General features: G+C 55.0%; 5 protein-coding genes across 5 annotated transcripts; 1 reads left to right on the top strand and 4 right to left on the bottom strand.

Annotated features, from left to right (window-relative positions):
* The first annotated feature begins 202 nt into the window (after positions 1 to 202).
* Positions 203 to 2,306, top strand: BU26DRAFT_497673 (general substrate transporter). The gene is made up of 5 exons (XM_033826300.1): positions 203 to 566; positions 624 to 1,244; positions 1,309 to 1,657; positions 1,718 to 1,924; positions 1,973 to 2,306. The coding sequence occupies exons 1-5, from the start codon at positions 352 to 354 to the stop codon at positions 2,168 to 2,170; spliced, it is 1,590 nt and encodes a 529-aa protein (XP_033675669.1). The 5' UTR covers positions 203 to 351; the 3' UTR covers positions 2,171 to 2,306.
* An 89-nt stretch (positions 2,307 to 2,395) lies between these two features.
* Positions 2,396 to 6,569, bottom strand: BU26DRAFT_611526 (uncharacterized protein; the record flags this gene model as incomplete). Its single annotated transcript, XM_033836070.1, has 3 exons — positions 2,396 to 5,569; positions 5,627 to 6,033; positions 6,130 to 6,569. 3 exons carry the CDS (start codon positions 6,567 to 6,569, stop codon positions 2,871 to 2,873), a joined length of 3,546 nt encoding a protein of 1,181 aa, XP_033675668.1. The 3' UTR covers positions 2,396 to 2,870.
* A 330-nt stretch (positions 6,570 to 6,899) lies between these two features.
* On the bottom strand, positions 6,900 to 8,840 carry BU26DRAFT_497665 (uncharacterized protein). The gene is made up of 3 exons (XM_033826299.1): positions 8,525 to 8,840; positions 8,056 to 8,472; positions 6,900 to 7,971 (listed from the first exon to the last, which is right to left on the bottom strand). Exons 1-3 carry the CDS (start codon positions 8,627 to 8,629, stop codon positions 7,048 to 7,050), a joined length of 1,446 nt encoding a protein of 481 aa, XP_033675667.1. The 5' UTR covers positions 8,630 to 8,840; the 3' UTR covers positions 6,900 to 7,047.
* A 774-nt stretch (positions 8,841 to 9,614) lies between these two features.
* Positions 9,615 to 10,680, bottom strand: BU26DRAFT_525885 (uncharacterized protein). Its single transcript, XM_033830615.1, has 2 exons — positions 10,226 to 10,680; positions 9,615 to 10,109 (listed from the first exon to the last, which is right to left on the bottom strand). The coding sequence occupies exons 1-2, from the start codon at positions 10,533 to 10,535 to the stop codon at positions 9,958 to 9,960; spliced, it is 462 nt and encodes a 153-aa protein (XP_033675666.1). The 5' UTR covers positions 10,536 to 10,680; the 3' UTR covers positions 9,615 to 9,957.
* Positions 10,681 to 11,230: 550 nt separating this feature from the next.
* On the bottom strand, positions 11,231 to 13,102 carry BU26DRAFT_525883 (glycoside hydrolase family 128 protein). The gene has a single exon (XM_033830614.1). It carries the CDS (start codon positions 12,880 to 12,882, stop codon positions 11,524 to 11,526), a length of 1,359 nt encoding a protein of 452 aa, XP_033675665.1. The 5' UTR covers positions 12,883 to 13,102; the 3' UTR covers positions 11,231 to 11,523.
* Between the last annotated feature and the right edge of the window lie 231 nt (positions 13,103 to 13,333).

Here is a 13,333-nt window from a genome sequence, read left to right as displayed (position 1 = left end):
CGGAATGTCGGAGATAAATGCAGGACTTCGGCAAATGATCGGCTACCCTAGCCCACTGCGAGCGACTATCCTAGCCCCCTGAGGGACCCCAAGGTGTGTTCCGGGCGATTGGGGCGCTAGCCCGCGAATGCTGGGGAAAGGATGCGGGGCCACTTCAGGCGCTTCTTCGGCGCGTCTAACCCGATCGAACGATCAAGGATGTTTCTTCGAGGTCAAGCCTCTTCTTTCGTGACAGTATAAGTTTGCGTGCCATGGTCGTTTTGGAAGAGGATCGGCACAGCTTCATCAGCCTTCGGATCAGCTTCAGCGAACAGCTCTTGTTACATCAACCGGCTCTTCACAGCGACCGTCATGGAAGACAAGTCTTCAAACGAAAAACCCTCATCCAAGGTCCAGCACGAGGTGGCATTAACTCACCATGCATCGGACGTGCATTTCTCTGCGGACTTAAAAGGGGCGAGAGCCGACAACGAGACAGAGCATCACCTCACCCTCGCCGAAGTCTGGAGGAACCATCCAGCCCTGATTTGGTGTTCATTCTATTGGGCAATGTGCGCTATTGGCTGGTAAGGAACCAAGCTCCTGCATCTCTCCAAACTTATCCTGCTAATTCAGTTCTCAAGGGGTTTCGATGCTCAGATCAACGGCGCCATGATCTCTGTTGCTGCCTTTCGCCGCGACTTCGGCTACGTATTCGAAGGCGAACCCGTTCTACCGGCCAGCTGGCAAACCGCGTTCAACATGGTGTCCTCCGTTGGGATGTTCTTTGGCGGCTTTCTATGCAGCTGGATGGCGGACAAGGTCGGTCGCAAAGGTGCACTGGCGGCAGGTCTCTTGATTTGTTCAGGTGGCATCTTCGGTGAGATGTTTTCCACCGCCAGAGTCGCCTTCCTCATGTCCAAGCTCATCATTGGTTTCGGTCTTGGGTTCTATTTGACTATTGGGCCAATGGCTTGCAGTGAGATTGCGCCTGTTGTGCTCCGCGGCATCTCCACTGCGGGCATCAACTTGGGTATTGCTGTGGGCCAGCTCCTATCAAATGCTGTCGTCAAGGGGTTTGGCGAATGGACAACACGTTGGGCTTACGCTGCACCTTTCGCTATACAGCTATTCTTCGTCGCATTCCTGGTCTGCGGTTTCGTCTTCGTTCCGGAATCGCCATGGTACTTGGTTCGCCGGGGTAAGGATGAGGAAGCGCTGCAAGCGTTGCAGAAGCTCTGGGGCAAAGACATGGATGTCAGAGAGTAAGTGAGATCCGAGGACACATTCTAAGCGAGATATCCACTGACCGGGTCTGCAACGCTTTAGTAAACTCGCCGGCCTGAAGGTCACAATACAGGGGGAGCAATCCCAGAAAGAGTTGACGTTCACAGACTGCTTCAAGGGGACAAACTTGAAACGAAGCCTCATCTCCACTGGGGCCTTCGCGTGCCAGCACTTCGTTGGTATTGTCTTCGTTCTCGGATACTCGACATATTTCTTCCAGCTGGCTGGTCTTGACACGAGCCGCTCGTTCGACCTCGGCGTAGGAGTCACGGCCTGTGGCGTCGCTGGCAACATCGCGTCGTGGTTCGTTGTTGATTCTTTCGGACGACGCAAGGTGTTTGTCAGCGGTATGGGCTGTCTTACCTTTCTCCTCTTGCTAATCGGAATTATGGTATGTCCAGTGCCGACCCGAATTCCCGCTTAACCCACAGAAGCTCACGTAAAACTATAGGATGTCGTACCCTCCTCGGGTGCAAAATGGGTCCAAGCTTCCTGCACCGTCATCTACGCCTTCGTCTACTTCATGACCATCGGTGCCATGGCCTTTGTGTTGCTTGGCGAGGTGTCCAGCATGGGTCTCCGCGCGCACACGACCGCTCTCGCAACCGCAACTCAGGCCGTGCTCGGCGTCATTATGAACATCTCTATACCATACATGGTGTGTGCATATATACTTCGTGCTAGACGTATGTTAACTTTGTATCAGGTAAACCCCGACGAAGCGAATATGAAGGGCAAGGTCGGGTTCGTGTTTGGTGGGCTCGCAGTTATAGGAACTGTAGGGTCCTGGCTGTATGTTCCGGAATTGAAGGGCAGGACAACGGGCGAGATCGACATGTTGTTTGCCAGGGGTGTGCAGCCACGGAAGATGGGGGAATATAAGATTGATGAATTCGCTGGATGATTCGGGCGGTTCTTGTTTTCGAGTATGAGCAGGAGAAAGGTTCGTACTATGGATTGAAACTGGATAGATGGTTGAAGCGCGGTTCCCCCGTTAGATCGAAGGAGCTTGTGCCCGAAACCGTCCAATTTGATTTCGTTGAACTCCTATTGTACGCACCCGCGAAGGCCTCCAGGGTAGCCGTTGCAAACGTCGTTCTATCCGGAGAATTCCACACCGTGAGAGACACTGGATATGATTCCTGATATCTAGGTAATTCGCATTGAACGATCTGATGAGCTTCCCGAAATACCCTTCTCCAAGCCTCGAGTTTCTCGCCCTTTAACTCCGCGCATGCATCCCTTAGATATTGATGGACTCTCGTCTGACAATCGCACCTGAACGTACTATGAAGCCGCAGGGGTCCGGACCTCACCTTCCCAAGCTCACTCCCTTGTGGAGGTAAGCCGCAATGACCGGGCGCTTTCCGGAGCCCCCCCGCCCCCCGCCCCGAAGTTTCAGCGCGGGATCCTTCGACCAAGGATCGCCCTCGGCATCGGCCGAAAAGCGATCTACTGTCGCGCCTCCCAAGCGATACTTTGTGAGCCCGTAGCGTCACGAACCTCTTTAGGGTGAACCATTTTGACCCGCCATTCCTGGGTCTGCGGTATCCTTCCGAAGGGATGCATCGGGTTCGCTATGTCTCGCATCACGGCCTCCCTCCCTACTGTGCTCTTCTTTTGATCGAGTTGTACCCAGAGCCTCTATCATCATCCCACGACTCCGAATCTGAGAATGGAAACGGTCGCTTCGATCCAAAAGCAAAAGTGTCATTGCGGACATGTGAGTTACGCTGAGTGCCCCCTCTTCTCAGAGGAGCGTGGTGTAGGGTTTGCAGATGCTGCTCGCGAAGCTCCCCAATAGGCACTGAGCCTAGCGGCGCTGCTGGAGGATGCGATAGTGGTTGTTCGGGCGGCTGATTCAATGGTCCGTGGAAGCAAGCAGCGAGCCCATTGCGGGATTGGAGTTCGTCCATTTCTCGACGCACTGCGAGCTCTATGGCACGGGCGTCGAATTGCTCGAATCTGCAGCTCCCGCCAAAGGTCCAACCCATCATCTGGAAAAGAGTCTCAGAGCTGGGATCGGCGCCGTAGCTCAAGAATAGTAGGATGAGTTTGCAGCTCATCTCGACATAATTGCGAGAGTGTGCGTATTGCAAACCATGTCCCAGGGCTCCCAGAAGATGTTCCCAGATAGTGGACCTGCCGAAGCCCGAATTTGGATCAAGGCCGTTCTTCAGAAATATTTCGAATATCGAGGCAGGTTCCAGACCGCCCAGGATCGTGAACTGGGACCTAAGTTGACGGATTGTGTAATGAAGCCAAGAATATTCGATACCGCTGTGCCTTCCCATTAAAGATGCTACTTTGGCCCCATGGTGGAAGAATGAAGCTATAAGGCCCTTGAGCGCATCCCAGATGGTAACATTGGACCGTCTATTTCCCACGGAGAACATGAATTCGATCCAAATGCTATTCCGGCCACAATTGAAGTTCGGATCCAGGCCTTGGTCCAGGAAGGGAGAGAAGCCTCTAATGAGTTCATGGAGTTGCTCGTCATCCAGCTGTTCCGCACTGCCTGCAAGGCAGGACAAAATGGGAGCTTGCTGGCGGATGTCAGCTCCGTGACTGACCATGAGTTGAAAGATTCTCCACCATTCTTGGTGGTGTGTGATTCTCGAGCCGCGTAGGAGAAGCTCAAGGAACGCAAACCAGACAGGTATTCCGAGCACTACTCCATTCGGATCCGCACCACGCTCGAGAAGCACCTGGACGAGGTTGCTTAGAGGAGCTATGTTCTTCTCGTGCTCTGCTTCTCGACGCAAGCAAAACCGGTCGCTAGTGTAGTCGATCAGCGCGGAATCTATGCCGTTGCGATCAGTGTCGAAGATTGTAGCAAATGTAAGGGTGCGAGCAGACGAACATAAAAGCGCATGCATCAGCATAGAGTCCAGGTCGGTTACGCATGGCTTTTGCTTTACTCTGTGTTCCACATAATCTATCCGTCCAATATGGATGGCGATATCCGTCATGAAGCTCGGAGGAGCATCTTCGAGTGGCTCGCTACAGGACCAGAGTTGGTGGCAGGCGTACTCAATACAGTCGATGATCGAGTGCTCATACGAAGCGTCGGCCATCTCTGTAGAGACCTGATTTGCTAGTCGCAGCGCGGGTTCGAAATCCCTGGGAACTACAGACTTGTTCACCAACGTCGTCTCAGCGAGGAGAGCACGCACAATGCTTGCTGAGACGCTGGCGCCGTCAGCCAACCGTGATTCGAAAAAGCTTTCCATCTTCGGAGTTTTCAAGAAATCGCGAAGAGTACGGTGGAGAAAGTCCACGGTCGTTCTGGTTGTTAAGTATTGAGTGGAGGATGGCTCGAGGAGGCCTTTGTAACGGCCATTCAATCGTCTTTGTGTTGTTTCGATTGCTTCCATGATCTCCACTTCATTTAGAGGCTTAAAGGGCATTTGCATTCCAACTTCGGGGTCCTCTTCATCCAGAAAGAAATAATGAGTGATCTTTAATGGTTCCGTAACTTGGAGAGCGGCCAAGAAGGTGGACGCCATCCGTTCTCGGTATACCTTGTGCACAGAGTTCAGGATGTGTTCGAAGAACGGCTCCAAGTCGGTGGGTAATTCTTCAAGTCTCTCCCGGAGTAACGAAATCTGGTCCTCGTTCGCTAGCCCTTCGCGAAGCGAATGTACCACTAAGCGCACCCAGAGAAACACGCCTTGCGCCCGTCTCCTGATTTCGTGGACCAACTGAACATACTCTTGTTCTTGAAATGCATTCTTGAAGCGCCGATTGTGTTGCAGGACATTCTCATGCGCAAAGAGTTCGATGTCTTTCTCTGTGAGCTCATGTAATTGGAGGGTCCGTTCGTTTGAACCGCCGAGGGCGTCCTGGAAGCAATTCCATGGTCGACTGGAAACGCACAGTTTGAAAGCCGGCGACTCAGCTAAGCCTTGGATGGTGCGGATGACCTCGTAGTGGTCACCTTCGTACTCGTCGAGCCCGTCGATGTGAAAGTAGAACCTTGCAGAAACCTTTTCTTGGGTTTTCAGGAGATCAAGTGAGTGTCGCAATTCCGAAACTGACCACGGACCTGACGCGGCGGCGGAAATTTGCCCGGCGCTCCATCTTTTCGGGCATAAGACCTCGACCAGGTCTGGGCAGCGGCTCAAAATATAATAGAGGAGAGACTGTAGTAGCCCAAGCAAAGTCTTCTGCATCGACGTGCCCGGATTCCAGAAATAGAAACTTGCGGTTACCAGTCGGGAAGACTGAGCCCATGCCTGAAGTAACCGGTTGGTGCTCTTATGGTCGTCAAGGTACTTCATCAATGTGGACTTCCCGGAACCTGTTAAATTATGGTCAGCCCGAAAACCTATTTAAGGAACGAAGCGCGGTGCCTAACCTGGCTTGCCAGTTATCCAATAGATGCCCTTCCCGTGCTCTAACCAGGAAGATAATTCAATCTTCGAGCGGTGGTCTTCTACTGGCAATGACTCCGTCAGCCATATCCAATCAAAGGTTCGTCGATGAGCGTCCGGAATTTTGGTATGTCGCATAGTCATACTATCGAACAGTAGGCTCTCTTGTATTGATTTTCTGACCGCTATACGCTCAAAATCGACAGAGAACCGAGAGAATGAGTGCTCAAGCTCGGTGAGCGAGATTGGGCTTTGGATTCCCGAGAACCTTTCTCCGATGGCGCTTAGGTTCTTCATAATATCCGCTAGCTGGTGTGAAAGCCGAAGATCCGAGTGGGCCTGGCCCGTTTGGAGCTCGTTCAACGAAGTTTCTGTCCTCACTTGATGCTCCCTGTGGTCGCCCTTAGCAATTACACACTGAATAGTTCAGAACCTGTCGTAGCAATGAATGGTAAGTTCCACAGGATAGGCTGATGGTCAGACATACCTTGTCTCAAAGGCTGTCTCGGAGAGTAAATGGAGTATCATTTGATCTCGTAGGTTCTTCATCCGTAAATCCAAGCTTGAGATCTTATCATGCTTCCAAATTGTCTTTACAGCTTGGCAGAAGCTAGCCCAGTGCTCAGGTGTGCTGCCTGGCTTCTTTCCGCCAATGTTCTTGATGGTATGAAGCAATTGATTTGCTACTAAAGCGCTCCGCTCCGCCAAAACTGCTACAGCATCGCCCTCGGGCAAAGACGTGCTTTTCAGCTTCTTACTATGTTCTTCGAGGGCTTTCGCAATTGCACCTAGATCAGAGTGTCTAGGAGCCAACCCATCGGCGCTGTGTTTGATATCCGACATGAGCGAAACCAGCTGACAGCCAAATTGAATGAACTGCACAACATTGGCAGCGAGGCCGACAGCGGCCAGCGCTTCCAGAACCATGTCGGCACCTGTTGAAGGACTGCCGTCTTGCCGTGAGGGAGAGCGCAATCCAGCAGCGAGGAGAGGAGGAACGGAGACGAAACGATCACTTCAGTGATTAACTTCGTGCCGTGGACACTCGCGAAGTTGCGGTGGCTCAGTCTGAACCGAGATGTGAGCTGGCGAGAGGAGGTGAGGGGTGAAGGACGAGAAGGCGCACGCTGTGCACGTCAACCAACCAATCGGAAGCGCAGCCCTCACCGGTCAGGAAAACCTCGACGTGGCAAGGCAGATCGCATGGTGGGAAAGCACGAGAAAGACTTATTTGTCCGGTGTGGTCTAATGCGCAAGGTCAGAAATGGATATGAGAGCTGGAGGTGAGGAGTGAAGAGTGGGTGACCTTGAGGCGAAGAGCGTGCGCATTACTCAGCAGCAGTAGCAGCAGGTCGCAAGGCAAGAGCGACCGCCCGCCAGCCTTGCGCAATCCTCGCGATGCTCCTCACTGCACAGGACACCAACTATTCCCCCCCTCTCGGCGTATCCAATCCGTCAGGGATGGTGATACGTCGCCCACACCAGCGGTGCTATCAGCCACTTCCCCCATCCCATCGCTCTCCCGGTGTGCCTGCGGCATACTTCCAAACAGTCGAATAAGGCCATCCTCTCCGCCGTACCCCTTCTCGAGCCATATCTCTATAGCCTTCCCCTCCACTATCGCCCTCCGCTTCAGCCACCACATCTCGCCCACCTCGAGCTTGCGGAACCACCACAACAGCAGAAGCAGCGCCCGCGGATCCTTGGACTCCAACAACACTCTGAACTCGGGCGTCATAAACCCCATGAAGTACAAGAAATTGAGCACGTTGTCATGATTCAGCGTCATATGCTGGAGCCGGGCCAGGATCAGCAAGGGGAGGTGATACACGTTGCTCTCGATGGTAGATCCAGGCGTGATACCGAACAGGTGCTTGAGCTGATCGGGTAGCAGCGACAAATCGGTATCCCTGGCGATTTGAGGAAACATGAAATGGCTCATGTCCTTCGCTAGAGAGTGGAAGATGCTATCGTATCTTGCCGGTTCGGCGATGTGCCATATCGCCTTCTTGCCCTCGCTGAGCTTTAACCAGTCAAGGTCGTTGGGGTCCGTGGGTTTGAGTGGCCACGCTTCTTCGGCGTTTGTGGTTTCGACGTAGGCGGCTACTGCGGCGCCTAGTAGCGCGCCTGTGGCCCAGATCGCGTCGCGGTAGGAATCGGGGATCGGCCGGGAGAGAATCTGATTGAAGAGTTTCGTGGCTATGTTCCAGTGCTGGAGCGACGCATACTGGTAGTTTGCGGCACGAGGGTTGGGTTCTAATTGTGGGGAGGCGAGGTAAGCGTCGTGCAGCAATGTGAGACTGAGAATCATATGCATGAGGAAAGGATGCTGTGCTCTATCAGTCATGTCCGGCAAAGAGTTGCCGCTTCTGGGTGGATCGCGAGAGAAACGCAATGACTGGGGCTAACTTACGGTAAATGCAAGATGGCAAATGCAATCCCTATAAGTCGACGCCGTTTTCCTAGTTCCGATGGTCATCACTGTCCGCTCCTGAAACCTTTTAACAATCTCCAGGTCCGCTGCGGTGAATGACAAGAACGACACTCGATGTAGTGGCTCCGACCCGGGCATTGCTGTGCTCATATCCATGCCCACGGCAGCGGCACTTAGCGAGTCTTGAACAGTTGCCGCCATAATCCGATTGACCGACACTGGCGGCATCTGCGGCGGCGTGCTGAAAGCGACAATCTTCTCCACGTGTGCGCTCTGGGTAAGGTCTACTTGGAAAGACCCATGAGCGGCGAGATCCAATGCGGGTTTCGAGCCGTCATAGCTACACAGAACGCCATACGAGAGACACTTCTTGCAGCGCGGCCTTGTCTCATCGCACTATGATGGATCAATTTCGATCTCGACCTCGACTGGGCGGGGGCTGACTGACCTTTACTCTTCTTAGCTTACAATTACCACATCCCTTTCGAGACTTTGCATGCGCCTTGCGTTTCCTGCCTGGCCCTTGCTGGAACCGTGACACGACGGCCGGCATGGTGCCTCGAAGAGCCCCGTTCTTGGCAGCTGTTGTCTTTGGTGAATGTCGCTCTGCGATCTGTACTCGGATGTATTCCGGTGGGAGAAGCGGGAGTGTCTAACCAGGCTTCGTACCGGGACTTCCAAATAGGTAAACGGCGCTGAGGTTTCTCCGTTTCAGTCTCACACAACGCGACAGCTTGTGCAAGGAAGAAGATAAGTGATTGCGATGGCTTCTCCCAGTCCCAATAGGCTTCGGGTTCTTGAAGGGTAGGGTCCGCGCTAACGATCGGAGCTAACCCCGCGTCGTAATTGCGCGAGATCCCGAGAGCTTATTCGACGACCGCAAGGCGGTAATTTGTGGCAGATCCGTTTAGCGTTCCAGCTCGGGAATCGATGACATCGCTGCATGGTTTTGGCGATCAACCTCGTCCAACCTCAACTCTCCTTAGTGTTCTACGCGGCAAAGGACTATCCCGCCCGATACCAGGACCACGAGCTCTTCTAGATTACCGCGGACTTAAGAACAAGTCCGACGAGGCGGAAGATGAGTTATACAGACTCCAACGGCAGCGGAGAAACCGGAAGAGCGAAAGAGCATACAACAGCTAAGAGGGGGGCGAGCTTGTGGATGGATTCTTATTCTTCGCTTCTAGAGCCACTCTGCAGTTCGTCAGTCTGAGTCTTTTGGGTCGATTTGCTTACCTTTGCTGTACTTCTTTTGCTCACAAGGACGGAATCTCAACACGAGCGGAGACCTATTTTGACTCCCAAGCCCCTTCCACCTTTATGCGCTCTTAAAAACCCCCCACTCACACCTCTACTGTAAGGCATCGAGCAGCGCAATGCGATACCACTAAATAGGCTGTCTTCGAACCTAAACGCTGCTGCGCTGTTGAGAGCCGTAGTTGAGATGACGGAGCCCAAAGTCTGAGGGGAGTAGGGGTGTGGAAAACGCGGATCTGTTGAAGAAGGAATGTAGCATGTCGATGAGGATCGAACAAGACGGGGGAGATACGGTGTGTTCCTAGGTGGTAGATGAAGCTAATGTATTCGCAGATCGCCGAGGCAGGAGCAGAAGGCGCGACCTCACCACGCATGCGACTGCCTTGTTCCACTATCACTTCGACCACGAGTCGAAGTGAAGAGTTCCAGAGAGAACCATACCTGTCGTGAGGAGCAATCACATGAATCCCGCTGATTACAAAGGCGGGCCTCAGCTCACGCTTCACAGCAACCCCTCTAACTCCTCCCTTAGAACTCAACTCTCCCAAACCCCAACATAACACCTAGCACCGCTCAACCTACTCACCAAATTCCCTCCCCGCGCCCTGCCAGACAGTCTCCCTACAGCGGCGTAACACCCGCCTCAATGCGTCCCTGCGCACTACACGCATTCCCAGCCCCAAGTCCACACCTCCTCTCCAGCAACGCTCCTCCATATAGCGTCACCTCCTCCCCGCCGTCCAACACCACCGTCTGCGTAAGATTCAGCGTATCTGGAATCACCTCGTCAGCCTTGCTCGAAAATTTCCACACCACCCCATCCCCAGCTTCCAACCCACCCAGCCAACCACACCCCCCAAACAAAACAAAACAAAACAAAAAAACTCACACCACGGCGCCCCCCACGCATACGCAAACCCCTCCCTATCACACCTACTAGTCTCCACCGGCGGCCCATTCGTGCCCTGCGGCACAAAGCTCCACGTGCACGTGCTGGACAGCGGCTGCGCGAGGCCGGGGTTGTAGTACGTTGCGCTGACTTGGCGGGTCTGCCAGCCGGGACGGCCGGCGTCCGTCGTCACGGTTGCGTCCCAGTAGCCGTAGTCGGGCGTCGTGTCTTGGCGGGGGAGGAGGGCGGGGGATGCGAGGGTGAGGAGGGGGAGGGAGAGGAGGAGGGAGAGGGAGGGGGAGGGGCGCATTTTGGGGGAGTGGAGGGGTGGGGTGGTGTGAATTGAGTGGGTGGCGTTGGTTGGGGATGGTAGGTATGTAGGATGTAATCGTAGTAGTAGGAGACAGGAAATCAGCGGATACTTATACAACCTCCTTCCCCCTTCCCCTCGCCATCCTCCTTCCAGGCTTCCACTCCACTCCCACTCCGCTTCCCGCCGCCCATCCGTCCATCCACTGTATGCCTCGCCCCTTGCCACTCGTGTCACGGCTCTCGCGTGCCGATTCTCGTACTCTCATTCCTCTGTATTCCTTCGCGCATAACCGCGCCACCTCTCGCGAGGCCATGCTTGGCTCTGATTCGCCAGGCGGCTGTGAAGCTTCCTATTCCGGGTTTTTGCTTGCTTGAGTTTTTGCATTGCGTATTGGATATTAGGTATTTGGGGTCTGGTGTTCGGGGACCTGAGTTCGCGTGCGTGCCTGGGTCGTAAGCGTGAATGGGTGAGGCTGACAGGCGGATATTAAGGATGGATGGCGAGATGGGCGAGCGAAGGAAGGATGGAAGATGGAAGGAAGACCTGCGCTGGGCTCCTTTGCGTTGCACTACTGTTGAAGTTGCGGACACCGCGCACGATAATGGCTGGCGTGAGTAGGACATTCATGAATGGCAGTTGTTCTCAATCGTCAAGTGCAGAGTAAAAAGGTAGTTGCATGCATGTCTTCACGACACTCTCTTCATTGCTCGTCCGTACTCAACACACACACCAGCTATCGCTACACCAACCCACGTCCCCGAAGTGTACAAAGGAGAAGCGAAGTTAAACAAAACACAATATAATGGATGAGATAAGGCAGTCGCATATCATACATGCGTGCAGGAACCTTTGATGATGATATCAATCAATCCCCTGATGATGAACCCTGATTCCCTAGATCCACAGACGAAGAATTTTCAACTGCGCCGGCAAAAGATGCAAACGCCACAATCCCCTTCTCTCACTCTCCACGCCTTGCATTCACTTACGAGACGTACACCTCACCAGTGGCAGTGAGCGAGTCAGCAGTGCCCAGCAAGTTGGCCGAAGCATCGAAGCTGCCGACGGCGAAGTACGAGTAGCCCTGGCATCCATCCTTAGCGTCAAGGTACTCCTGTGCCGACTTGAGGAAGGCAGCGGACTCCTCGGGCGAGGCGCCCGTGAGACCGAACTCAGTGACGAAGAAGGGCTTGCCGATCTGCGCGCTGGCCTTCTCGATGTACGCCTTGAAGGCGTCGAAGCCCGCGCTCGACGGCCCGTACCAGTGGAAGGCGGCGGAGCCCCAGACGGCCTCGGTGCACTGGCTCTGGAACTGGGTGAGCCAGGAGAGGCCCTGGCCCTCGGTCTCGCTGCTGCTGACGGAGGGCCCGACGATGGTGACGTCCGGGTGCGCCGACGCGATCGGGTTCATGTACGTCTTCCAGGCGTCGCAGGCGGCCGCGACGCCCATGTTGGCTTGCGACGGCATGTCGGGCTCGTTGAAGCCGAAGACGACGGTGGAGCCGCCGCTGATGGCTGCCTCGGACTTCTCGGCCCAGTCACCGGCGTTGTCGAGCGTGCGGAGCGTGGGGATGAAGGCGATTCCGCCGATGTCGCCGCGAGAGTCGGATTCCCAGTTCCACGCGAAGCCGAAGCCCTTGTCGGCGAAGCTCTTGCAGTCGGCGGCACCATCCCAGCGGTAGGCGAGACCTCGCTTGCCACCAGAGTAGGCGGGGGAGGACGGGGTCGCAGAGGGTGCGGCAGATGAGGCGGGCGCTGATGACTCAGGAGCCGCGCTGGAAGGAGCGGGAGTCTCGACAGCAGAGCTGTAGACCTCTTCTGGGGTAACCACGGGAGTGTACTCTGGAGCCTTAGAGCTGGGCTGTTCCTCCACCACAGCAGATGAGGCGATGGCGAAGCTCGACGGAGCCTCGGGGGCGGCGGATGAATAAGGCACCTCGGGGGTACTTGGAGGAGTGTAGACGGATGAAGCCTCGCCACCCGCAGGAACAGTCACGGTGACCTTGCTCGTAGCGGTGACATACACGGTCGCAGGACCGCAAGCATCACCGCCCGTGGGAGCCTCAGCAACACCGACAGAGCTGGGGGCCTCGACGGGGCTAGGAGACAGCGTGAGGTAGACTGTGGAGGTGATGGTCGAGGTGATGGTCTCGTCGAGGTATGTAGTCGTGGTCGCTTCCTCCGCGAGGCCGGTGGCGGTAGGATGAGGACGAGTCGCGTTGCCTCCCCAGTAAGGGCCGGAGCCCGAGGGACGGTGGTGGAACTTGCTGTGGGCGCCGTAGTGAGGTACGGCGGCAGCGACGCCAGCGAGAGCCAGAAGGCTGAGCTTGATGCTGGAAGACATGATGCTGTGCGTTCGGAAAAGCAGGATAGTGATGCTTCGTGATGTTTTCGAGTAGGCTATGGACAGTGAATGCGAATTGCAGCTTCGAGCTGGGGAACCGGGGCCGACCAGGGCTATTGCAGGGTGACGGGAAACGAGAGTGGCGTCTGTACAGACAATGAATGGAACGAGCGAATGCTCTGAGAGAGTGAACGCAACAGCACCGTGGGTCGTGAGGGAGGGAAGGGTGCGGGAAGCCTGGGGGTATGGGGCAGGCTCAGTTAATATAGGAGGGCGGGGGGGTCACGGCGTCACAAACGGGGCGACAGGCGTGGTCTGGACGGCGCACACACCTGGTTGGCAGGACGGCAATCAGCCCCAATGCGACAAACTTTTCTTAGGCCAAGTCGCACCAGTCAGAGCCACCGCAATCAACTGGGTATCCATTCAGGGGCAAGCGCCAGGCACCCGG

Source organism: Trematosphaeria pertusa (genome assembly GCF_010094035.1).
Source record: "Trematosphaeria pertusa strain CBS 122368 unplaced genomic scaffold BU26scaffold_28, whole genome shotgun sequence".
NCBI classification, from domain to species: domain Eukaryota; kingdom Fungi; phylum Ascomycota; class Dothideomycetes; order Pleosporales; family Trematosphaeriaceae; genus Trematosphaeria; species Trematosphaeria pertusa.
The sequence above is the reverse complement of the archived record's forward strand: the minus strand, read 5'-3'. Positions and strand labels throughout refer to the sequence as shown.